Genomic DNA, 27,143 nt, shown 5'->3' with positions numbered 1-27,143 from the left:
CCTAAAATGCAACATAACTGATTATGTTCTTTTTCTCTTCTTATTGGTCGTATAAGGGTTTCTTACTACTGTAGAAAGTTAAAACATTTTTGGGTATTGTGTGAATATACTAATATATTTTATAGTTTATATTGTTGAAAATAATATTTAAAAATGTTTATTTTTAGGACCTAATTGTCCAACTGACTGATGATACTGACCCGTTTTTCCTTTATAATCTTGTTATATCTGAGGAAGATTTCCAAAGGTTAGTTGTCAAGATAATGTGCTGTTTATGAAACATTAAATATGGTAATAAAGAATGGACAGATTTTTAATTCTAAAAAGTGTTACTTGACTATCAAATAATATAATTTGACTCTGATTGCGGTTTTTTAACATAGATTGCTTAGTGCTCAACCAAGGAAGAGTGTCTTTCTGCTCTATGTATAAATGGGGAAACTGTGGCATAGAGAGAGGCCATATTCCATTAAACCACATTTCCCTTTATTTTTGTATCTCTAAAACTTTTTCTGGGTGTTTGTGAACAACTTTCAATGACTTCTGTTAGCAGATTCTCGAAAGCAAGGATCATTTCGATGAATAGTGGTTCACAGAAGTGGATCATCCAGTTAAAGATACATTTTGGATCATCACATTGTTGGGTCACAATATAATTGCAATCACTCGGGGGAAAAGAAGACCTCAATGCGGAGAGCTCAGTGACACTCTGATCAATATGTGGTAGCAGACAAAAAAATAAAACCCAAACTTATGTGTTACAGTAGCTCCCAGAGTCTACCTCATATTTGTTCCATTATGCCTGGCTTAATGTACATATACATAAAATGGAAGAAAGTTCCTGCCTCAAAAAATTGGCATTAAGGCCCTTATTTAGTACATATATTCAAATAACCATCCACAATACAATGTGCCCAACGAAGATTTTTAAGGTGAAAGATATATATTTGTTTTCACATGAGGTGCGTCTACACGTGCAAAACACTTAGAAAAAAGAGGCTCTATTTCGAAAGAGCAGGAGGAACGTCTACACGCATAAACCCGTCTTTCGAAAGAAAATCAAAAATATGGGGCTCAGAAATTGAAATCCGAACCTCGACCCATATCGGGAAGATCGCTCCCTTTCGAAATAATAAATCGAAAGAGTACACGTGTAGATGCTCCACAGCCCACTCTTTCAAAATACAGGTCTGCCATGGCACCAGTCAGCTGGAGCGCGGGGCCACTCGAGCCGGCAGCAGTGGGACTCTATGGTCCCTGCGTTCGGCTGCTTTAAAGCCGCACGCACACAGGAAACTTGTGGCAGGAAGCTGAGAGCATGCTAGGAGCAGCGTGCGCACGAGCTCCAGCCGTACGCTCCAGCCATGGCCAGCAGCCAGACACCCCCCCCCCCCCCGCCCCCCCCCCGAGCCCTCTCCAGCCTCCCAGGGGGAGGAAAAAAAAAAACGAGCCCCCTGCTGGATGGAGTGGGAGCTCCGGGACCTCCTCAGCCTGTGGCAGGATGAGGAGGTCCTCCGCCACATGGGGGTCAAGCGGCAGAATGCTGCAGCCTTTGACTACCTGGCAACGGGCCTCCGCACCAGGGGCCACCTGGAGCGTACCCCAGACCAGGTACGCTCCAAGGTGAAGGAGCTGCAGCAGGGATATGCCCGGGCCAGGGACCAGGCCAGATGCTCCAGGGCAGGTCCAGCGACCTGCCCCGTCTACCGGGAGCTCTGAAGCATCCTGGGGCCCCAGGAGAGTTCCCCCCCTTGGCCTTCCTGGTCACCTCCAGGGAGGAGCTGCAGGTGGAGGAGCAGCCTGCATCGGGGACCCAGGAGGGCAAAGAGACCACCGACTGGTCAAGCGAGGAGGGGGAGCTGACCATCCTCCCGCTCCTCCAGCTGGGTGACCGAGGGCTGGACATTGCCGAGGGACCCTCTGGTACGTACAGGGTGGGGCGCACACCTACTCCAAGGGTGGGAGCAATGCAAGGGCTAGGCGCCCACACATGGGACCTGTGGTCCTGGGCCGTACACAGGCCAGCCCCCACATGGGATGTGGCACCCCACGGTGGCGCATCAGTGACACCCGGCACCCACCCTCAGTGGACAGCGGCGCAGGGATGGTGGCTGGTTGGTGCTGGACGGCGCCCAGGGCCTGCATAGTGCAGGCTGGGAAGGGCCACGTGCGGGAGAGACCCCTGGAATCACAGCCAGGCTGGGAGGCCCGGTCCTTGGGGGGAGTGGGTCGGTGCTCCCTGGGGGGGGGTGTCCCATAGGGTGGGCTCAGGCGGGTAAGCCACAGCCGGGTCCCCTCCGTCCAGGGCACAATACTGACAGGCTCTTCTCCTCTCCACACAGCCACACCATCCGGGGGCCAGGAGAGCCCTGCACCATCCCTCGTACCAGAGAGCCTACCAGCTGCAGCCATTGGGATGCCACCCAAGGCAGGGCGCCATTGGGGTCGTGGCCAGAGGGCCCTACGCCGGGCTGAAGAAGACCAGGCCAGCCAGCGTCAGGCCGAGGTGGCTGAGGAGCACCTCCAGCTCACCCAGGCGGATATGGAGTGGTGGAGGGTGGCCTGGGACAGGATGCTGGACATGCTCCAGGGCATTGGCCAGGCTGTACGGAAGCACACAGCCACTGTGGCCGCCTCGTGGCCCCCCTGGAGACTCCTCCTGCTGACTCTGCCCCCACCAGGCCTGCCCGCCGGCAATATTTGCCGGTGGTACCGGCACCCTCCCCCCTCCGCTGGGGACCCCACACCCAGGGGGAGGGGCTCCAGAGGCTGATGGGGTTCGCGGCCCACCACCCCTGCCCCGCAATGAGCACCTCGCCCCCCTCCAAGTTGGTTCCCTCTGCCCCCCTCCGAGTTAGGTTCCCCCCACCACTCTCCAAGTTAGGTTCCCCCTGTACATATTATTCTAAACACCCAAGTTATATAAATGTTTCTTTATTATTCACCATTCCGTGCTGTGCTCCTCGGTGGGTGGTGGATGTGTGGCTGTGGTGCGGGTGGGGGTGGGGGTGGCAGGGATGGTGGGTGACGGATGTGCATGGGATGTGGGCGTTTGTGCGGGTCAAAGGTGGCCATCGGCAAAGGCCTGCCTGAGGGCCTCCCGGATGCAGTGGCCGTCCCGGTGGGCCTGGCGGATGGGGGCGGCGCCCAGCTGCTCATAGACAGCGCCAGCCGGAGGGTCGTCCCCCTTTCCCTCCACAATGTTGTGGAGGATGCAACAGACGCCCACCACCTGGGGCACATTGGGGACCCCGACCTCCAGCTGGGTTGGGAGACACTTCCAGCGCCCCTTTAGACGCTTGAAGGCCTGCTCCACCACGTTGTGGGCGTGGTTGTGGTGCTCATTGAATGCCTCCCGGGTGGGGTCGAGGTGTCCTGTGTAGGGCCTCATGAGCCATGGCTGCAGGGGGTATGCCACATCTGCCACCATGCAGAGCGGCATGGTGACGTCCTCCGCCAGAGGGCTCTCCCTCTGGGGTACGAAGGTGCCGGCCCCCATGCGGCAGCAGAGGCCAGAGTTCCAGAAGACACAGGCATCGTGGGTGTGGCCGGCCCAGCCCATGTAGAGGTCAGTGAACCAGCCCCTCGTGTCCACTAGGGCCTGCAGCACCACTGAATGGTAGCCCTTCCGGTTGATGTACTGGCCAGCGCTGTGTGACGGGGCACGGATGGGGATGTGTGTGCCTTCCAAAGCGTCAATGCAGTTGTCCTGGAAGCCAGCAATGGTGTTGTCCACATCGCCCAGTCAGACGACCCTATGGAGCAGCATCACGTTGATGGCCCTGACGACCTGCAGAGGGGGAAGTGGGACATGTGCTCTAGTGGCTAGGATGTGGTGGCCATGGCCCCCTGCCTGTTCGGCCCCTGGCCCGTGCAGCCCCTGCCCCCTCCCATCCAGCCTGTGCCCCATCCAGCCCCTTGCAGGGAAGGGTTCCCCTTGCCCCAGCCCCCCCGGAACCCCTCTTACCTCCATAAGGACAGCCCTGAAGGTGGCCTTGCCCACCCCGAACTGCTGTCCCACAGAGCGATAGGAGTCCGGGGTGGCCAGCTTCCAGATGGCAACTGCGACCCGTTTCTCCAGGGTGAGGGCTGGCCGCATGCAGGTGTCGTGGTGCCAGAGTGTGGGGGCGAGCCAGTGGCAGATCTCCTGGAAGGTCTGCTTCGACATGCGGAAGTTCCGTGGCCACTTTTTCTCACCCCACTCTCCCAGCACCACATGCTCCCACCAGTCGGTGCTGCTGGGGTGGGTCCAGAGGCGTCGGGGCACCTGGGGGGGGTGGTGCCCGGTGGTGCCCCCGGGGGTGAGCCCCACGGTCCCAGGGGGACCTTGCAGCCACCCGATGGGCTTGGGTACAGCTGCGGCAAGGGTGCACAGCACTGCCAGCAGGGCATCCATGATGAGGGTGTTCTCCTGCAGGAGCTGTTGCTGGGCCTCCATGGTGGGCACAAGTGGGCTCTGGTGGGCAGGAACAGGCTGGGCAGCACTCGGCTTGTGCGGAGGGAGGGGCCCTTTAAAGGAGGCGGCTGGCTGTGGCCCCAGAAGGGCTTGTCGGCCATGGGGCCCCATCCATGGCGTTTCCTGCTTCCCTTCTTTCGAAAGAGAGTTTGGAGCCATGTGGACACTCTCTTTCGAAAGACCAGGGCGGCACTTCGAAAGAGCGGATCGGAACGCTGATCTGAAAAATCGTGGCGGTTGCTCTCTTTCGATGGCTGCTTTTTTGAAATCCAAACTTCGATTTTTTTGACCTTTTGAAAGGGTGTTTACGTGTAGACTCAGCTATGATGATTTTGTTTCATGAAAGCTAATTTGGAAAACATTAAAATACCACACCAGTTGTGATTAGCTACTTGATAGTATTTCTTTTGTACTCTGCATTAAAAATCAGAATAGTAGGTGTTAAACTTTTAATTAATCAGTAAAATATTTAGTTAGTGCAATCAAAATATTTAATAGGAATGTAACTTGTATTTCTTTTTTTTTTTGTTTATCTAGCTTAAAATGCCAGCAGGGTCTTTTGGTAGATTTCTCTGCTTTTCCACAAAGATTTATAGATCTACTTCAACAGTGCATTCAGGAACAAAACAAAGATACCCCAAGGTAAATAATGTTTTGGACTCCCACTCACACAGCCATGCAATCCAAGAAGAAAAGACCAAGAAAGGTCAATGATACTTAAGCTCCAAGTAAATTAGTCCCTTTTGAAAATGAGATTTTTCTGTTACCCTGTATCCAGTGTGTTTGTTTGTACAAAGGTTGTCTTGTAAAGGCTTTTTTTATGTGCAGTATCAAATGTGTTGTGTTACTTTTATAAAATAAGAGGAAAAGCAAAACTGTATATCCAGTGGCTTTTTGTTATCCTTCTGTCTTTTTGGTGCTAGCATCATATTTATGTGAAGATACTGTTGCCGTATCAGATTTAGTTTTTACATTATTATAACATTAATTTGAGTAAGATTTAGGCCTTGATCCCAAACTGCATCCAAGTGGTAGTTACTTCTATACGTATGTAAATTCAGTTGTGTTAAGTGGCTAAATAATGATTATTTTATAAAATAGTTTCCTAAACAAAAGTCTGTTACATATTAAGTCTGGTTCTACTTTTTGGTTTTTTAAGGTTTTTGCTGCAGTTAATTTCTTCAGCATCTGTCTTGGATCACGCACCTGCTTTTTTAAATGTGGTGGAGACAAACCCATTTAAACATCTGACACATCTCTCACTAAAATTCTTGCCAGGAAATGATGCAGAAATAAAGAAGTTTTTAGCAATCTGTTTGAAATGTATTAAGGTAAGATTATAGAGTCACAGTATCAGTAATTTGGTCCTGATCCTTCAAATACTTAATGTTGTGGGGTTTATTTTAATTTTTTTGATTAATATTCACTCTTGTGGCTTTGCGCATAGTTATATATCTGTATAAATTGTAATTCAGTTCTGTCTCTAAGGATTAAAATATCACAGGCACTGTATATTTAAAACTGTCAAATGATTAAAATAGTCGTGAAATTTTAAAAAATCTGGATAATCCTATTGTTAAGTTTAAATTGGTATTCTATTGTTTATTATACATATTTGAGAGTTATTTACATTTACATTTTTCAAATATTTTGGTTTCAATTATAGTAGAGAATACAAAGAGTGAAGTGGTGTCTTCATATTATTTGTTTACAAATATAGTAAGCTGTGTTTTCCTGCACTTTACCAACTGGAAAGCTCTATTAACTGGCATATCTGATACCTTCCAGAGCAATATACTAGTCCCAGTTATTAGATGTAACATCTGTATTGGGGGGGGGTATGTCATTACACATTCTGCACTATCTTTATGCAAAAGAGACAGAAAATAAGAGAGCTGATATCAGGGATTTCTTTTTTTTCCCAAATCTGCTTCCAGGGTGTATTGGGCTGAATTTGTAAGTTACGTCTACAGTGATAATTGATGTTGACAGTGATGACCCTGAGGCACTGCAGGGATGTGAAGTGCCTTCTGAATCATCAAAGAAAGATTAAATTATGTTCAGTGTAGTTTTAGCATTATGTATTTTTAGCAGTCTGATTGTATGCCATTTGCTGCCCAGAGTGTTATATAGTGTCCTAAGATAACTTGCTGTATAGAAAACTACCCAAGTGCCTCAAGAAACCAACCATTCTGCATTGCAGTACTACTACTACTGTGTTGGGGGGGTACATGCATGCTATTTTTTTTTCTGTATTTCTTTTGCTGTATTCTGTTTCTTTGACAGTTGATATTTTGTTGGTAAGTATAACTCTTAATTAACTGGACTATTCATTTAAGGGGCACCCCTCATTCCTCCAACATGACAGATAACAAAGATTTTACTAATTTCAGAGGTAGCCATATAAGTCTGTTTCAGTTACAATAAATAAATAAATAAAATTAAAAAAAGTCCAGTGGCATCTTAAAGACTGGGGCTGCCCCATCTGGAGGAAGGGGCATGGTAATGAGCAGCCTGGAAGATGCTAATGAGCTGCAGATGTAAATTTCCCCCACCTCATTAGCATATGGCCATGTGATTCAGAGTTTGGAAGAAGCTTTTCCAAACTCTGAAGACATGTAAATGTGCAGCCGGCGGGGATCTTCTGGAAGGAAACCTTTCTTCTGGAATCCCCCTGTTCCTCAATGTTTTTTGTAGTGCACACATTTGTAATAAAATATAAAGTGAACACTGTGTACTATGTATTCAGTGTTGTAATTTAAATCAATCCATTTGAAAACATAGAAAATATCCAAAAATGTGTAGTAATTTTATATTGGCATTTTGTTGCTGTTTAACTGTGCGATTGTATTTTTTGATCTAGTAAACTTGTTCTACGTGAATTGCTTGAGTTAACAGCAATTAGTAGAAAGCCCTAATTTATAAGGAAATATAGTCTCAAATGGCAGAAATTGGACACATTCTAGATATGTGTTGAATGGGGCAATCAGACTCCATTATTAGAAAAGCAGATATGTATTTTTAGACTTTACGTGTAGAGATATGAATGCTAAATATTGTTTCTGAATTGGAAAATAAGATTGTATTGATTTAAAATGTCAATTATATGTAGGAAGAAAAGTCAATATTAGAACAAAAGCTTAAAAAAACGGAGGATGACTTTACCAGACAGCTGAGCTACACACAGCAGGTAAATGACGCCTTTCTGCCATTGGTGTAATAAACATTGTCTTCTGAATTTTCTGAATGGCATACCCCATATAAAGGGGTATTACACATTGTAGACTTTCAGTTGGATCCAGTTTACAGAACAGTTAGAAAAATATTATCTTTTCTTGTTTCAAATCTAGTCTTACATTTAAGCAAAACAAAAAAGTAGTCAAGTAGCACTTTAAAGACTAACAATTTATTAGGTGAGCTTTCATGGTACAGATCCACTTCTTCAGACCATAGCCATACCAGAACAGACTCAATATTTAAGGCACAGAGAACCAAAAATAGTAATCAAGGTGGACAAATTAGGAAAAAAAATATCAAGCTGAGCAAATCAGAGTTGGGGGGGAGGTGTGGGGGAGAGAGTCAAGAATTAGATTAAGCCAAGTATGCAAACAAGCCCATATAACGACCCAGAAAATTCCCGTCCCAGTTCAAACCACATGTCAATGTGTCAAATTTGAATATAAAAGAGAGTTTAGCAGTCTCTCTTTCAAGAGTGTTGTGATAATTCCTCTTTAGTAAGATGCAAACTTTTAAGTCATTAACAGAATGGCCCACTCCATTAAAATGCTGGCTGACCAGTTTGTGAATCAGGACTGTTTTTATGTCTGTTTTGTGCCCATTAACTCTTTGGCTAAGAGTTTGAAGTCTGTCCAATATACAAAGTATCTGAGCATTGTTGGCACAAGATGGCATATATGTTAACTGAGGAACATGAGAATGTGCCCGTGATTCTGTGGAGGAAAAAAAAACGCCAAGAACAGAACAGAACACCACTGGTCATTACTTACAGCCCCCAACTCAAACCACTGCAACGTATTATTAAAGACCTACAACCTATCCTTGATCAGGGTGCCACACTCCAGAAGCCTCTAGGTGACAGGCCTATTCTCCTACAGACAACCTCCCAACCTTATGAGGATTCTGACCCACAACCACAGTCTATACTGCAGGAACACCAGTCCTGGAACTTTTCCTTGCAACAAAGCCGACTGCCAGCTTTGTCCACATATCTATTCTAGAGATACCATCAATGGACCTAACCAGGTTATTCTCAGAATCACGGGCACATTCTCATGTTCCTCAACTAACATCATATATGCCATCATGTTCCTTCCTTCACTTCTGTTGGCTTGTTAGATAGTTTTCATTTAAAAAAATACATTAATTTCCTTATAATTATAGAGTTGGAACTGCTGTACATTTTAACCATTGCAAACTTAAAAGAAAAATGCTGCCAAAGAGAGACATTTTTCTACTGGAAAGTTGATATTTACATTGCAGCTGCAGGTGGGGGGGGGGGATAGCTCAGTGGTTCAAGCATTGGCCTGCTAAACCCAGGGTTGTGAGCTCAATCCTTGAGGGGGGCCATTTACGGATGTGGGGCAAATAGATTTTAAAAAAATGGTGCTTGGTCTTGCAAAGAGGTCAGGGGACTGGACTCAGTGACCTCCCAAGGTCCCTTCCAGTTCTACAAGATGCATATCTCCATGTCATTATTTATATTTAATGCTGTGGCATGGCTGTTTGAATATTTTCCCTCATTCTTGATAGGACAGAATAACACAGTGATTAGAGTATGAGATTGAGAATCTATACTATTATAAAAGGAGAGCCATCTGTCCATTTGTCCTTCCCTGCCCCCTTCCCCCTAACTGCAGCCCCCGCAGTTCCTCTCCCCCCCCTTTCCCCTCTTCCTGCTTACACATCTGTGTTCCCTCCCCCTTTGCCCTCTTCGTGCTATACCTCTCTGCTCCCCACTGCAGCCCCCATAGCCTGCCACTTCCCCTGTGCTCCTTCTCTCCATTCCCAACCTCTCCCATTGCCCCTGATTGCAGCCCCTCCCCATTCCCACTGCACCTCTCTGCTCCCTTCCCCCATTCCTAGTGCCTCCCCAACTGCTGCTCCCCTCCACTGCACCCTCATAGCCCCTCCCTCTTCCTTCTACACCTGTGCCCTCTCCTCATCCACAATTCCTCCCCCTTTCCCCTCTTCTCCCTCCCTGACTGCCACTACCTGCACTGCATCCCCTGTAGCCCCTCCTACTTCCCCATTTCCTTCTACACCTCTGTGCTCCTTCCCCTGTCTCCAGCCCCTCCCAGTGCTGCTTTGACTGCCGCTCCCCCTACTGCAGCCTCCATAGCCCCTCCCCATTTTCCCTCTTCCTGTTACACCTCTGTGCTCCCTTCCCCATTCCTGCCCACTGCCCCCCCCAACTGCAGACACCCCCAGCCCTCCGTGCTCCCTCTCCCCTCTGTCCCCAGCCACTCCCACTGCCCCTTCTCCCTAAAGGCAGTCCCTTCCCTGGGGCTGGAGCTGCCATCTCCCTTCCGTGGGGCTGCCAGGGTTTCTCCTGGCCTGGTTCCTAGGGCTGGAGCCACCGGTAAAGCTTTGCACCCCAGCTATCTCCTGGCCTTGGGGCTGCCGGGGTTCACGTGACAGGTCCCCAGGGCTGGAGCTGCTGGCAGGACTCCACGCCCTGGCTGGCTCATGGCTCTGTGTCTGCTGGGATGCTTTCCCCTGGGTCCCTGGGGCTGGGGCTGCCAGGCTTCTACCAGCCCTGGCTGGATCCGTGGGACTGGAGCTGCCAATGAGTCCCCGGCTTGGTAAGGTGGTCAGTCTGGTCCCCACAGCAAGCTGGCACCTGGGACACTCCCTCACCCACTGCCTGCCCTCGCCACCTGAGCTGCCAGTGAGGAGTGAGTGTTGCCATCTGGGAGTGGAGGGGTGGTGCTGGATGGTTCAATACAACCCATTTACACAGCACAGCCCAGGGTCATTACCTCCCTGTTACACAGTGGTGCCCAGTTCCATGGTCAGTAGAGCAGCTAGGGCAAGCCCCTGGAGTCCCCCTTCTTGCCCCCTCCTGAGCACCCCTCCTCCTCTTCAAAATACTCCCTCCCCATGTGCCCCTTCCTCTTTGGGGCACCCCTTGAATCCCCTTCTCCCTCAGGTTGGGGGGGGCCTGCTAATTGCAGGGACAGGAAGTGGAGCCAGAAATAAAGAGCTTGCTCACCCCTGCCTTATTGAAAAACCAGCAGGGTATACGTTGGCTTACATATTAGAAACAACCTGTGCAAATAAGTACTTTGGCTGCAGCTGCCACAAAGAGGCAGGCCATGCTAGTTATGATTCTTTTACCAGCTCTGTTATTGTTTGATGACCCTGTATCTCATCTGTACACCTGTGACACGTGACTGGATGATGTGAGAGGGTTCAGTTCATTCTGTAAAGTGCTCTGAGCTCCTCAGATGAAAATCACAATATTTTGCAAAATGTTGTTTGCTGTAATGTGATCTGTGTTTCAAGATTCTTTGTGCTGTCTCAACAATCACAGAGTTTGTCAGAAAAGAGCCGGGAATTAGATAAGTTGAGAACTGAATGGACATCCTATACAACGTCGCTGACAAATAAGCACAGCCAGGAATTGACAAATGAGAAGGAAAAAGCTCTGCAGGTAAGACATCCGAAGGAAAACCAAACCAAAATATTGATACACGTTTAGTAGTTGCTTTGTTTAAGGTTAAGTTCCTTGAAGTATTTCCTTTGTTTTCCAACTTTTCTTTACGCTACAGTTGCAGGCTCAGTACCAACAACAGCATGAACAACAAAAAAAGGAATTGGAAAGCTTGCATCAAAGAAGTATCCAACAGCTACAAACTCGACTGTCAGAACTAGAGATTGCTAACAAGGATCTAACAGAAAGGAGATACAAAGGAGATTCCACAATTAGAGAACTTAAAGCAAAACTCTCGGGGATAGAAGATGTATGGAATGTTCATTTGTATTTTCAAATCTGTTTGTATCAGGATAACATGATCGGTAAACTCAAACAATATACAGTGTAATGAATGAAAATACAGAAAACGCTCAGGTTGTGGGAATCCACGCTTCAGGTTCTAAAGTCTTAATTTTTGCTACCTTTTTTCTATTGTTTTACATCTGATTTTTAACCCAGGATATAAATATTTGTCCAAGCTGAAGGTATTGCAGTGTTTTTGCTTTCTTTAAAGTATTTTTTCCCAACAATGCAGGAGTGCCAGAGAGCAAAGCAAGAAGTGCTGTCATTGCGTCGGGAGAATAGTACCCTGGATGCTGAATGTCATGAAAAAGAGAAACACATTAATCAGCTACAAACACGAGTTGCTGTTTTGGAGCAAGAGATCAAAGACAAGGAGCAGCTAATTGTTAGGACAAAAGAAGTATTAGATGCAACACAAGAACAAAAGGTTCTCTTCGTTTCTAAGTACTCTAGAACCATGCTTAATCATTATTCACAAATGTGCTATTGGGGGTCACCAGATTTTGTGAAATGACAAATCAACTATGATATAAATAATTAAGGTTACAGCATTGCAAAATATATTTGATACATTTTGACTACTGTAATTTAGTTACAAATATTAGTACTCCATAGTCCAATGGTAAATGAACTTGAGTGCATTTTGTAATGGTAATCTCTTACTAGAAGATCTTTGCTGACATGATTGAATTTTTCTATGTTATTTAAAAAGTGGATTAGTGATGGTGGTTCTGCTGTTAGTGTCTGTACGGGTGCATGTCTTCAAGTATGCTTGTCCTTCATGTATATTGGTTGTATTGCGCTGCATGGGCTAACTGCCTTCAGTTTCTTCTCATCTGCTTTGGCGTAAAATAAGCTCAGCTTGAACACTTCTGAGGCTCTCTCTCAAGTAGGGATTTTTTCCATACTTTTACTTAACTAGTGGCACTGATAGTAATGAATTATTATTTCATTATGTGTAAGGGGTATTTGTCGTTTTTATACTTTTTTTTTTTTTTCCCCATGTTTATTGAGCCTCTGCCACCCAAGCAGAAGGACTAATTTTAAATAATGGTTAGAGGGTCATCACTTTGCCAGGAAATCCATGTGGCCTGTCTGAATGCGGTTGACACAGCTGCTTGGTCTGTTTTGATGGCAGTAGTAATGAGAAGGAATGGGTTGATAAAATACAGGTTAGCATAGTAAGCTGGGTTCAGCTCTCAGAATTACTCAGGGAAGTGAACACTATCCTTTGATGGCTTAAAATTGTGTGCAGAGAATACTGACAAGTGTATATGTATATTTGGGAATTTACTCACTTTTACAAGAACGGGAATTTATTAAACCTCAAGCAACTGCAGAGCTCTTGTTCTGTTCAGTTCTTCAGGTTTCAGAGACCTTGTGAGCCTCAGTGAAAAGAGAGAGATTCCAGAAAAAGAGCCCTTCTGTTGCACAGGCATCGACCTCATCACCAAAACACTGATTTTTTGATGCTGTGGTTGAGGTTCTGGGTTACCTACTTTCTCCTTATAGCTGCAATGGTTCAAGTGGCTTCACTTCGGAGACTGCTTTTCTCCCTTGAGTAAGCGTAAGAGGGTATCACAAGTGGTTTTAGAGATCATCTGATAAGGATAATCTGGACATGTCCCTTCCCCATCTTTTTTCAGGTACTTCTGTCCTGAACATCTTCTAAAACAGGAAATAAACTTCCTTCTGAACCTAGGTGCTATAGAACCAGTTTTGTACAACGCAGAGGAGGGTTATTTATTTCAGGTACTCATTGGATCCAAAGAAGAGAGGCAAATGGAGATCCACTCTAGATCTAAGGTTCCTCAATACATATAAAAGTATGGAAATAATACTGTCATTAGACCAAGGGAATAGATTAATGGCCAAGAACCAGTCAGGTTCATGTATATTTCCATATGGTAATTCACCCTTCTTACAGGTTAAACTCATTTTTAATACTGAAAACTTCCATTTCGTTTCTCTTTTGCTTCAGAGTGCTTTTGAAGGTTCTGTCAATGATAGTGGATAACCTTTGCAGAAGGTGAATCCTAATACTCCTATAGCTTAACAATTGCCTGCTAAAGAGGCATTCCTACATTGAGATCTTGGTGACCACTCAAAAGGCCATAGTGCTATTTCATGGCCTTGAACATTAAAAAGTCCATTTTTGACACAAGACACTTACCTACATGCAGTATCAGCCAACACCTTTGTCTCAATGCTAGGCTTAAACCCTTATCAAAGTCACTATAGTCCAAATCAGTTCTCTGGCATCACACTATCTTCAGTGGCTGGGGCAAAGGCAGCTGGTATGTGTGATTCACATGCAGCTTTGCATGGCTTATTGCTTCCCTGAGTGGCTCCGAACTGTTTATTTGCTGAGCAAACACAGATTGAACAAATTATTCATCGAACTATAGGGTTGAAAAGGACCTCAGGAGGTCTGTGAGTCCAATCCCCTGCTCAAAGCAGGACCAATCCCAACTAAATCACTTCAGCCAGGGCTTTGTCAATATGGGACTTAGACCTCTAGAGAAGGACATTCTACCACCTCCCTTGGTCACCCATTTCAGAGTTTCACTCTCCTTGTGAAATATTTTTTCCTAATATGTTAGAACTCCCCCATTGCAACTTGAGACTTATTGCTTCTTGTTTTGTCATCTGTCACCACTGAGAATAGCCTTTCTCCATTCTCTTTGGATCTCCCCTTCAGCTAGTTGAAGGCTAACATCAAATCCCTCCTCTTCTGTAGACTAAATAGGCCCAAATTCCTCAGCTTTTCCTCATAAGTCATGTGCTCCAGCCCTGTATCACTTTTGTTCCCCTCCACTGGACTCTTTACAGTGTACATCCTTTCTGTAACAGTGAGCCCAAAACTGGATGCAGTACTCCAGATGCAGCCTTGCCAGTGCGAAAGGGGAACAATCTCTACCCTAGATCTGCTGGCAGTGCATCTACTAATATACCTCAGTATGTCATTAGCTTTCTTGGCTATAAGAGCACACTGTTGGCTTGTATCCAGCTCATATCCAGCTTTTCATCCACTGTAATTCCCACGCTCTTTTCCGCAGAACTGCTGTTTAGCCAGTCAATTCCCAGTATGTAGCTGTGGTTGGGATTCTTCCATTCTAAGTGCAGGAATCTGCACTTGCCCTTGTTGAACCTCATCACATTTCTTTTGGCCCAATCCTCCAATTTGTGTAGGTCTCCCTAGATCCTATTCCTACCCTCCAGTGCATCAGTCTGTCTCCCTGCTGCTTGGATCCTATTGTTGAAGAAATCCCTTGGCTGGTGGAAAGAGCTTCACAGCATTTCTACAGAAGTCCCCTTTGTTTAATTACCTCCAACAGTCATAGTAAGAATTTATGCATCCCTTTTGGATGTGGGGAGTTCATCTTAACAGTAATTGCTCTGGGCACATGTAACCTGTTCAGCCATTGGTTAGAACGTCAGGCAATCATGAATGCTTGTCTCTCTTTTGTGCTGTTAATTGGGGTGGGGCATGCGTGGGGAATTTGTGACTGTCATGATAGATGATATATTGTGCATGTTTTATATCTGCTGTCAAGGAAGAGTGAGATCAGCTTCCATCCATGCAAAAGCAGTGAGATTTTGGAGTTGATTAGATGCTTTTATACGCATCAGCTTATTTTCCCAGCATTACAGTGTCACTGCAGATTCCATTAGCTGATGTTTCTCTCAGGATCATGAATAATAGGAAGATAACCATTGTACTGCACTGTGCATTTCAGTTTTGGGGTGTCTTGTAGAGAGATCTGTTACGTCCAGAAACAGGAAGTGTTTCCTGTTCTATTTAGTGGGCCCGTCTGCCCCATCATTTCTTGGGAGCTGCCTTTCTCATTTGCTGGATATCAGGTCTCCTGTTTGTTTCCTCCAACTCCTGTACTATCCAGATTGGGAAAGACAGCCAGAGTTGTGCTAGTAGTTCTGATATGGCCAAGGCAAACATGGTTCCATAAGTCATCCATTGGCTGCTAGTCCGTCCTCCATTTTGTCCCTCTTCTTATCTCAGGATGTCAGTCAAATTCTTCACCTCAATCTTGAGATTCTTCACCTAAAATCATGACTGATTGCCTGTTCACAGGGTTAGAAACAACCTATTCTGAGGAGGTGAGAAGAGTATCATTATGTTGTATGGAGCAGTCTACCTGTAGTGGTTACAGAAGTAGATGAAATACAGCCACTTCTGTGACATAAAACATTATTTACCTGTGTCTCATTACTGTCAGATACACTAGATTACATCATAGAACTGAAGATGGGTTGGTTTGTTTTTCTTAAGTCCCATTAGGATAAATTGGGCAGCTGTTACAAACCTTCCATCTCCTTGTGGAGGGTTTTGCAGTGTGCACACATCTGATGCCTGTGAGGGCTCTCAAGAGGTTTGGGAATTTCTCTTCTGAGTCAACAGTCCTATCCCCATTTGGCACCTCAGCTTAGGATTTGATGCTTTACACCATGGGTGTCCAACCTTTTGGCTTGCCCGGGCCGCATTCAGTGAAGAGGAATTGTCTTGGGCCGCATATAAAATATATAATATAGTTAATGTATATAAATCACATAATAATGTTAAAAGTTTATGATCTTGTGGGGCCGCATTACTAGCTGTCCAGGGCCGCATGCGGCTGGCGGGCCACAGGTTGGACACGCCCGCTTTACATGATCTTCTTTTTGAGCCAATGGCAATCTGTTCTTTGCTTATCTGTGAAAATAACCTTCCTGGTACTCATTATCTCTGCTCAAAGAGGTGAGGAAGTAAGGACTCATAGTGTATCTCTGCTTTTCAATATCCTTCAAGGATAAGACCACATTGCAATCACATCCCAAATTCTAAAGCTGTCATGTGATTTGCATGTGTACCAATCTGTTCATCTTCCTGTTTCTTTCCTAACCAATGGTACTCTGTACATTCAGTGTCAGGGAGGGCATCCATCGGGACCCCATCTTCAACTACAGTGATTGCACAGAGGGAGTAAATCTCTTCTTCTAATGCAAATTTTAACAAACTTGATCCAAATCAGATTTAAGTAGTATGCTTTTTTTTTTTTTTTTTTTTTTTTTTTTTTTAAGGCAATACTGGAAGAAAATACAGAGAAGAAACAAGTTCATGTGGGAAAACTTGAAGCAACAATAAAGTCATTATCAGCTGAACTTCTTAAGGTTTGTTCAAATATGAAATTGTCCTGATAATGGGATTTCTTGTAAATTTGTGTATTGTTTAATTTAGAAATGATTGGTGTTTAATAGGCGAATGAAATTATCAAGAAGTTACAAGGAGATTTGAAAACTCTAATGAATAAACTAAAATTGAAAAATACAGTAACAATTCAGCAAGAAAAGCTCTTGGCTGAAAAAGAAGAGAAACTACAAAAAGAGCAGAGAGAACTGCAGGAGACTGTACAGTCTCTACAAGTAAAAGAGCAAGAGGTAACTAATGCATTATCTTACATTTTAGTGCTGTAACTATGTATTTTATGTTAAACATGTTTTTCAGTGTTTGCAGGATTAGTCTTGATTTGCTCTTTAGATAACTAAAGTACTTCACTCAATTATTAAATGGCTTATTGAAACCTAGAATTTTGGAAAATGTTAGTGGTGTGTATTTTTATGGTTGATTTATAGGTTAGAGGTAATAGTGAGCCCCATTAGAGAAAATGCTCAAATTTTTGTAAACTTGATACATTTGACAAATAAGATCAATAAATATGAAATAACTAAATTAAGTAGCTTCATTGCTTGCATCAATATTCTTTTGACTAATGAGATTGTCAATTTTTAAAAATCTTTTATAAAGAGATTTTTTGTACTTTTTTAGGTTTTGTTAAGTCTTTCATATTTTATCTAAGTTTCACCCACTGTTTATGCTTTCTTTGCATTTGGCATTTTATGCATCTTACCCACTCTGGTCTGTTGACTTTCTGGTTCTCTTGCATGTTTAAAATAAAATTTTAAAAATGCATGAATGTGATTTGGAACTGCAGACTTCCTGTCTGGACTGAACTTCCACCAAAGACAGCAGCCATTCAGGTCCATCTCAGATTTCTAATACTACAGTTTGAACTTCTCTAGTCTGGCACTCTTGGGGACCTGACCAGTGCCGAACTGTGGGAGTTCAATATTGTAGTGAGTGAGTCTCTTTATTTTTATTTCACTGGGGCAAGTAAACAGAACCAAAGCTTGCAATGCTGTTTAATGTATGACTGCATTGTTACATTCTGTATAAGCTTACTGCATAGCTAAGGCTCATCACCTCTCTTTATAACAAAGTGTTACACAATTTTTACTGTATGAACACAAGGAAATAAGCAGGTACAGCATAGACATTCTTAGGCTTAGCAGCATTACTAACACTGCTACTGCTTTCTGATCTTGTAGATATTTTAGGGGTAAGTTAGAGCTAAATAACAGCACAGAAGACAGAGTCAGGACTAGTGACTGTAAACTAACTTTACAGGACAGTGGGAAACTTCACCACACTCACGATATATTGATATTCAGTTAACTAAAATCATGCTGGATTGTGGATGCTGTCGGACCAGAAGTTAGCAAATATTTTAACAAAAGTTAACTCCTATAATGAAAGTTTTTTATATTGTTACTCCTTTAAGTACGAATAGAGAGCCGATTAGTTTTGAATAGGGCTAGAGTTTACAGAGCACAAAACATACAGTTAATACAATTGAGTATACAGAGCTATGAATCAACATATTTCTGAAGGGTAGAAACCAGACAAAAGTTAAGAGAGAAATTTTCAAAGGCATAAATGCTAGCTGACACTTGTGCTTTTGAAGTCATTGTCAAGAAAATAAGGATCTTTCATTGTGATACCACATCCTTTTTGTACTATGATTGATTAATTATGAATTTAAATAATCTTTGTGTTGCTTTAAAATCAACTGTTCTTCTAGATCCTAGATACATACATATTTACACTATTTTTCTTCAGTTTATAATTATTGACATTTCCTGGATATGCTTGACAGAATTAGTCTGGAAATGTTTCAGGTATGCAAGTTGCAAGAACAGTTAGAAACTACAGTACAAAAACTGGAAGAAAGCAAGCAGCTTCTAAAAACCAATGAAAATGGTATGTTTACAGGAGTCTTCCTCGTTTTTTGTATTATAAACACTTAATTTTGGGCATGGGCACTTAATCTAGGGTACAGGGGAATGCCAAATTAAGGTACTTAATTTCAGCTAGGTTAATTACATAGCTAAAGTTTACGTATTTTCATTTGGGTTTACATACTGTCTCCATTAAGGGAGGTCTTCCCTTACTCCTAACGGGGCAGAGGACTGTAGTCAATGGGGGCATGCTATACATTCAATTTAGTATGTTCCCACTAGGCATGCTAAATCGAACTCCAGAAGATTGACCCACAGCAGGGTTGATCTTCTTGCTAGTGTAGATGTACCCCTTGAAGCTTTATTTCTCTCCTGGCACACTTGTGATTTCCTTCTCCTCGCCACAGCCTACCAGGATCTAACAGTTTCGTGACGTCTCATCTTATGTTTCCAGTGTATTGTAATAGCACTAATTTGTTTGGTGTGGTTCTGCTTAAAATAGAATTTACATTACAGATTTGAATGTTACAATTTAGAATTTGAAAAAGCTTACATTGTGATTCTAAATTTTAGTTATATGACTGCATGAGTTAAAGGAAGACTTGTACAACTAAGTTACAAATTGATGTGTTGAAAACAAAGGCCCTAATCTTCCATCCCAATATATCTGCTTAACTTTAGACAGTTTAATTGAAGTAATTGGAAAAGCTTACATGCTTAAAGTTAAGTATGTGAGACGTCTTACTCCTTTATTTAGTGTATTGCATAACATGTTGAACTCAAACTCCAGCTCCGTGGTCTCTAATTATTAAGGCTATGTCTACACTAGCCCAAAACTGCGAAATGGCCATGCAAATGGCCATTTCGAAGTTTACTAATGAAGCACTGAAATACATATTCAACACCTCATTAGAATGCTGGCAGCTGCAGCACTTCGAAACTGATGCGGCTCGCTGCTGCATGGCTCGTCCAGATGGGGCTCCTTTTTGAAAGGACCCTGCCAACTTCAAAATAAGGGGATTTCAAAGTTGGTGGGGTCCTTTTGAAAAGGAGCCCTATCTGGACAAGCCGTGCAGCAGCGAGCCATGTCAGTTTCAAAGTGCTGCAGCTGCCCGCATTCTAATGAGGCGCTGAATATGTATTTCAGCGCTTCATTAGTAAACTTTGAAATGGCCATTTTGCAGTTTTGGGCTCATGTAGACACTGTCTCCAATGTTTATTTCCCTATACTTTATGGATTCTAATTAATACACAGTTGCTGTTCAATGAACAATTTTTAAGTTATAATAATGCAAGTTTGAAATATGACAATTGTCTTTAAAGTGATTTGACTTTTTTAAGCCACCTTAAGCAGTAGATGATGAGGGGGAAAGCTTGGCAGACCAGTTATTTCTGAAATGTGACTTGAAGGGGAGGGGATTTTCTACCACTGGAAACATTTAATAGTTTTGTGGAGACAGTAATCTCTTATATTCATTGCGGATAAGTAGTAATACCTGTAGTTAAGATTGTTCAGTGCTTCCCATTGGAAGACCACATTTCCAAACTTCAGTTGTTCAAGCTGAGTGTGACTGCCTCAGACTGTTTTTTGGAGTTTCAGTAAAAATGGTTTAGCAGTTCCCAAGAATGGAATTAGGGAAAAATAAATGGTTTTGGCCATGTTTAAAGAAAATATTTGTTTTATTGGAAAGCTGTAACCTGTCCATGCTTTGGAGCAAGGGTTTGAAATTTGTCCGTGTAAGGGGGTATCCTGGTTATGTACTACTTGCTCTTTTGGGGGCAGAGGAGGAAAGAAAAATGCCTGAATTAGCTAAGTTATGAATACCTTGTTTGCACATTCTCAGTAGACACTTATGGAAGTCTCAGATAGTCAGTGAGGAGTCTATCTGCACTGAGCATGTTCCCTTCAGCCCACATGGCTTCTAGTGCCCTGCATGACTTTCCTTACAATCCTCCTGGTTGCTGCTGGCCACTGTGATATCAGGCACAGCAACTAAGAGCACAAAAGCTACGTCTACACGTGAAGCGTACATCGAATAGCTTATTTCAATGTAGCGATATCGAAATAGGCTATTTCGATGAATAACATCTATACGTCCTTCAGGGCTGGCAACGTCGACGTTCAACATTGACGTTGCGCAGCACCACATCGAAATAGGCGCTGCGAGGGAACGTCTACATGCCAAAGTAGCACACATCGAAATAAGGGTGCCAGGCACAGCTACAGACAGGATCACAGGGTGGACTCAACAGCAAGCCGCTTCCTTAAAGGGCCCCTCCCAGACACAGTTGCACTAAACAGCACAAGATCCACAGAGCCGACAACTGGTTGCAGACCCTGTGCATGCAGCATGGATCCCCAGCTGCAGCAGCAGCAGCCAGAAGCCCTGGGCTAAGGGCTGCTGCACACGGTGACCATAGAGCCCTGCAGGGGCTGGAGAGAGTGTCTCTCAACCCCTCAGCTGATGGCCACCATGGCGGACCCCGCTATTTCGATGTTGCGGGATGCGGATCGTCTACACGTGCCCTACTTCGACAATCAACTTCAAAGTAGAGCGCTATTGCCATCCCCTCATGGGGTTAGCGGCTTCGACGTCTCGCCGCGTAACGTCGATGTTAACATCGAAATAGTGCCCAACACGTGTAGCAGTGACGGGCACAATTTCGAAGTTAGTGCCGCTACTTCGAAGTAGCGTGCACGTGTAGACACGGCTAAAGACTGTCTGTGCTCCTATTGTGGTTTGTGATCCACAGAGAGTAGGAGACGTTCCTGCAACAGACACAGGACATGGAGTCTGGTATTGAAATGAGGGGAAGAATTATGGGTGGAGAAGGAGGCATATCGATAAGAGGCTGGCAAGGGATGGGTGAAGAGGCTGGGGCTTCTAAATTGTTTTGTTCATTAGTACAACATGATTTCTTAACGTAGTGTGATTGTAATTTGTGTTAGGTGTATAATACTAATAAGAGATATGAAAACCGATTTTAAATTAGTTTTATTCTTGTTTTATATATAGTAATCACATGGCTAAATAAGCAACTGAATGAAATTCAGATGGCAAGAAAGCAAGAGACATTGGGAACTTCTACCATTCCAAGTATACATGCAAACAATGTCAGTAATAGAACTGGCCCTTCGCCTCACAGTATGGTAAGAATTCCAACTTTGTAAAAGTGGGTACTTTCTGTGTTGTTTAGAAATAAAAATATATGCCAAGTGAAGTACAGTAAAACCCCAATTTACACAATTTCAACTTACTTAGATTAACATGAGTGGAAATCAGCAAGTGAATGTTAAAGGGAAACCTTAGATGCATGTCATTTGCGTATATATGCGAAGGTGCACTCCTGGGGTTCCTGGCAGCAATGGGGGCTAGGGGCCAGCCGGAGAGCAGCTGTGCCACCAGCTCCACCCCCAGGGAGCCACCTGGCTGGGAGGAATCCCTAGCAGCAGTGGGGGTTGTGAGATGGTTGGAGCACAGTGCTCCATCCCAGCTCCAGCCCAAAGGAGCCAGGGTGGCCAGGGACAATCCCTGGTAGCAAAGCAGCCATGCTGGTCTGCTCTGCTGCCAGGGCTGCCACTCACAGGAGCCAGGAAACTGCCCAATGCTGCTGCACCTAACTCTGGGCTCCCTGCCCTGCCATTCATGGAAGCGGGGAACCAGATGCTGCCAGGACAGGGGCAGGGAAACCGCGTCACAGTTTACACAAAATTTGACTTGTGTGGTTGCCCAGGAAACTAAACCTTTGTGTAAGTCAGGAGGGGGGGATCCACTGTACTTAAAGTACTTAAGAGAAATGTCTTGGTATTCCTTTTGCCCCATAATTGAGTTTTTCTTGCCCATATTATGCACTGCTGTTAAAGGATGCAACAGAATTCCTAGTGTGACTTAAACTTCCTAAATTCTCATTGCCTTGAATAAACTATGTCAACTTAAAATGCATAGATTTGTGCAGTATGTTTGGGCTAGTGCAGTAGCATACAGTTGCTATAAATGCATGCATCTACACATTCTTAAGAGCTTTATATGAAAGGAGTCAACAGTTTTTCCTTCTCAGACAGTCTTAACTGGATTAATATAAGCAAGGACTCGAAAAAGAATATATCCGTCCATTTGCTATACAATTTCTGGTGTTTGGTCTAACTAGCGTAGTGCTTTTAAGGAGCTCTCAAATCTATCAATCAGGCTATGTCTACCCCAGATATGCAGTTTTAGCTATGCTAATTTTATAGCTGAAGTTGACTTATCTGAGGTCAGATTCCATGTCTGTCATTCTCCCTTCAGCCTTCCTTATTTGTCAGCTCTCATGAGGAGCACAGGGGGTTCACTTTAACCCGAGTGTCATTTTGCATGTGCATGAAATCAAACCCCAAATGATCAACCCTGAGCAGGTCTATCTTCTGCAGTAAGTAGGTTAAGCCTCAGTGTTTGTGTGGTTATTTGTCATCGTTTTTTGGTTCGACTTATTTAGCATGTGCCCAAAGAGTCTCATGCAACTTACATACACTTGTAATTAGAGTGTATTAGTCAAATCTTGTGGTTTGTTGTTGGAGAAAAAGGCTTTACCTTGTAAAATAATAAAATAATGCTTATCTTGTCTACCATCCATTCACTTTCTGCGAATATTCCTTGTAAGAATGTGAGTATAATGAAAGTATTTTTCTGTATGTCAGTCATTGCAATATATAAAGATTAATTTGTGATCATGAGTGCCAAGATCAGTTTTTTCAATTTTTTTTTTACATCTAGGCTCAGTGCAATTTAAATGCTTACTGAACCCTGCCAGGCATAATTTAAAAAAAAAAAATTTTGCTGGAACTAGAGATGCATTGATTTTGATTTTTCTGCTGTTTCATTGCTGTTTCCTGCTCTCGATACATTTTATTTTTCTGTTGAACAGCTGGATAACAGATTCCCTTTTACTAGCTCAGGAATGAGTTGTCCCATCTCTCCAGTATGTACTTTCCAAAACTTTCCGGAAACAGCACCTGTGAAAAGTACCAATCAACTGGTTTCAGGACCAAAGGCAGGCATTTATTTTTACTCGTTTTGTGCTTAACACGCTCATTTATCTCAATATATTTCTGAGCAATTTGACTTAATTGGGTATTTCCAAAAGTTATTAACAAAGTTTGTATTTATATGCTATGAGCTATGGCTTTTGTGTTAAGTGACAGCCAGAATTTATTTATTACCACAAAATATAACAACAGTGATGATACTTGACATCTTCAGGGTAGTTTGCAACCTAATTTTCATGAACATCTGTGATGTATTTTCCACCTTGTCATGAATTCTCACAAATTAGTTATAGCCTTAAAACTAGAACACAAGAATTCCTGGCAGTTCTTCTGGTTTTTAGTCTAATATATAACACTGGGTCCCAAATGTAATTTCCCTAATTTCTATTTGATTAATTTACAGTAGGATGTTTTCTACAGTGAAAAAAGTTATCAGTCAGTGAGGTTCCCATTTTATTTGTTCCTTTGTACATCTTGGTGTGTTTCCTTATTCCTTACAGTAGCAGCAGTTAGTACACTACACACTTCATATATTCTGTACAATTTAGGATTGAAATTACTATGGCTCAGTGTCATCATCATTATTTCAGAGTGCCCTTTCATGCCACGGGATGGCTCTGCAGGCACGTCACCCTGTTTTCTCTTCGCAGGGCTCCTCAGGAATACTTATCCAATACTGTTAGGCTAATGACAACAATGTCATGGAGTAATCTATTGATAATAGGGGCACCTCAAATCACAAATGAGATTCCAATACTGTAACTCAAAAGTGGTTGGGCTTTGCTCCCTTCTTAGACTCCAGGCTCTACTGCTCTTTGTCTAGAGGGTTCTCTGGCTTACTTACGGAGCCCCCTCTTGCAGTTCAATGGCTCAAACCAAGTAGTAATGCAAACAGTGTCTTGCCCGCCTCTGACTTAAGTCCCTGTTTCTTCTTTGATTTGATCTTTGCTCTCTGCCTTGTATGCAACAGTGGCTAATGAGGTGTTTCCCTGGATCTTCCTCTTTTTTCCAACATCTTTTCCTGTTACCCAGGCCTTGCTTCTGGCCTGTCTCTGTATACCTAGGGAGGGCTGAAAGACTTTCTGCTCTCTTCAGCCTCATCTTGCTGCTCTTTATGGGTAGGCTTGAAAGGATTGAATTTTCTTCAGTGGATGTCAATAAGCATCAACACCACACACCCCTCATCAAATACATTCCTGTCAATCAAAATTTGCAGATAGACAAAGTTAAAAATAGGTTGCTAGAGACACTTGTTGTATTTAAGGTTATTTACTTTATATAGCTGTGTGGTTTTAAAGCTTTAATATTTTGAGTCTCTCTCCACCTCTTTTGTCTTATTTCCCCATAATTTCCAGGAACTTCAAACATTTAAGTTTTTATTAAAAATGTTTAAAAAGCTTAAGCAATATTGTCCATTGATCATTTTCTAAAAAGATGAGTTCTACTGAGCACTATTAAGGGGAACATCTGAACCCAGCTCACTGGATCAGGTTAATAAACAGGGCTTGTTGGCCTCATGCTCTTAAGAGACCAACCACTCCGCAAAAGACTTATCCTACTAAAAACAACTAAACCTGATGTTTCTGAAAAATAAGAGACCTAAATGCTGTAAACAAAGGCTTTCTTGGGAAGTATCACCTTTCCTTTGGCATAACTGATTTAATTCTGATATCATTCAGCATATGTGTTGTAAGCTGCTGCTTTCCCCTAAACCTTGAATTTAACAAACTTAAATATTTGAGAGGAGCAACTATTTTCAGTTTTTTTGGAAGCTAAAATTATTTTGATATGTATCAATAATTTACCTTTTGCTATCAAATTTATACAGAGCAGACATGTCTCCTGAATTTTTTTTTATAGCTATACTGTTTTGTTAAGTATCTGCTAAAAATGGCGTGGAACCATATTACCCTGTAGTACTCACAGTCTGACAAAAGTCTTCAGTCTGTATGTTTTGTTGGTGCATAATCATATCTGTATCCAAAGTAATTAAATGTGTGAAACCTTTCATTTGCTGGCAGGTTCAGTTTAACATGCAGCTTTCAAAAACTAATCGATGTTCAGACATTCAGCCAGGATTTTCTACTGCAACTGGTCATTCAGCAAATAAAGAAAAGTGAGTATCTTGATAATTGTGCCCATAGACATTTATTTTTAGGCCAAATTTTCAGAGATCTCAGCCCAGACTTTTTAAAATTATTGGATTTTTTTTCCAAAACAGTTTTTATACATCAGTTTGTGAATAGACACTGTATAACAATGCTCAAATGAACATGCATGGACTTAGGTTCACAAAATAAACCTGTAATTTTTGAGGATGCTTTTGAAAATTTAATCCTCTGTCAGTGTGTTTGGAAGTAGCTTCTGTTTTTTATGAAGACTTCTGAGAAAGCTATATTGCACTTCTAGTAAAATGTTAAATTGTCCTGTTTGCAGATTTGCATGTCTCTTCCCCAGCGCAAAAAATAAAAATACATTGTGCTTGACTGTCCTAGTCAGTTTGCCTTTTTAAAGTAATCTGGTTTTTGTTTTTTTTTTAAATTCAACTCTCTTGGGATACATTACAAGAACTACCTTTTGTCAGAGTGTACTAATGATTTTAAACATGGCTGTACTTGACCCCATATTGGAGCAGTTCTGTTATTCAGTGGAGTTCCACAATAGCTGTGACATTGGTATGTGTGAGTATGAGCTCAGTGGGCGCGAGCCAATCTGCGAATGGATTTAATAATGACCTGAAAAGTAGAGCGAAGGCAGTGAATTTTTGTTTGTTGATATGCTACATGCCTCACCAAGTCTGGCTAGTGATGGTATTCGGTGCCTTTTGCTTAAAGTGATGTGACTGTAATAATTCCATTTGCGGATAACATCTGATTTCTTTATTCCCATTTAGAAGGTCGGTGCTGGAGTGTAAGAATAATGGCTAGCTCTAGAAATCATACAATGAGAGAGGTAGCCCCAACAGGATGACTAAGTGAAATCAATACGCTCTGGCTGCACCGCATATTTTAACTGTATTTAACCAGCTAACGACACTCTTAACCCCAATTATAGCATGAGTTACTAGCACAGGTTGAACCACTCTTATCCAGTAGTCTCAAGTCCTGACCGGTACTGGACAAGACATTTTGCCAGACAGGAGGTCAGTATTTTCTACCGCATTACAAATATAATAGGGTCTCAATATTCGTAAACCTTAAGTTCGCAAATTAAATTATGTGAGAGCAGCCACTTCCCCAGGGCTCTGGGTCACAGATTGCCAGCAGCTGCCTATTTCACCAGGGTCCCAGGCATGGAGCGCTGGCAGCTGGGGGCTGCCATATTCGCAAAATTCAACATTCTTGAGGGTTCTGACCATGGAACTCTTGTGAATGTTGAGACCCTAATGTACTTCCACTGCTTATTGGGCCTTAGAAGACATTTAGGGATAAATTAGAGCTAAACAGCACAGAACACTGAGAGCCAGGACTGGTGGCTGTAAACAAACTTTAGGGGACCATGGGAAACCTGACTGCACCCATGATAAGCAGCGTCCAGCTAACTAAAATCATGCTGGATTATGACTGTTGCCG

The 27,143-nt window shown here is 43.2% G+C and overlaps 1 protein-coding gene across 2 annotated transcripts in view; it reads left to right on the top strand.

The window, feature by feature from the left end:
- SASS6 (SAS-6 centriolar assembly protein) overlaps nucleotides 1–27,143 on the top strand; it is a 44,156-nt gene that overhangs the window by 5,236 nt on the left and 11,777 nt on the right. The window contains exons 3-15 of one of the 2 annotated variants that reach the window (XM_075002197.1): nucleotides 168–247; nucleotides 4,994–5,098; nucleotides 5,616–5,787; nucleotides 7,569–7,646; nucleotides 11,010–11,129; nucleotides 11,248–11,439; nucleotides 11,707–11,901; nucleotides 16,554–16,643; nucleotides 16,731–16,910; nucleotides 18,489–18,570; nucleotides 21,566–21,699; nucleotides 23,451–23,576; nucleotides 25,593–25,687. In XM_075002197.1, coding sequence (XP_074858298.1) covers nucleotides 168–247; nucleotides 4,994–5,098; nucleotides 5,616–5,787; nucleotides 7,569–7,646; nucleotides 11,010–11,129; nucleotides 11,248–11,439; nucleotides 11,707–11,901; nucleotides 16,554–16,643; nucleotides 16,731–16,910; nucleotides 18,489–18,570; nucleotides 21,566–21,699; nucleotides 23,451–23,576; nucleotides 25,593–25,687 — 1,649 coding nt within the window. The remainder of the gene's footprint in view (nucleotides 1–167; nucleotides 248–4,993; nucleotides 5,099–5,615; nucleotides 5,788–7,568; nucleotides 7,647–11,009; nucleotides 11,130–11,247; nucleotides 11,440–11,706; nucleotides 11,902–16,553; nucleotides 16,644–16,730; nucleotides 16,911–18,488; nucleotides 18,571–21,565; nucleotides 21,700–23,450; nucleotides 23,577–25,592; nucleotides 25,688–27,143) is intronic. The other variant, XM_075002198.1, reaches the window with a different exon arrangement.

Source organism: Carettochelys insculpta, chromosome 9 (genome assembly GCF_033958435.1).
Source record: "Carettochelys insculpta isolate YL-2023 chromosome 9, ASM3395843v1, whole genome shotgun sequence".
NCBI lineage: Eukaryota > Metazoa > Chordata > Testudines > Carettochelyidae > Carettochelys > Carettochelys insculpta.
This window is presented reverse-complemented; position numbering and strand designations above follow the sequence as displayed.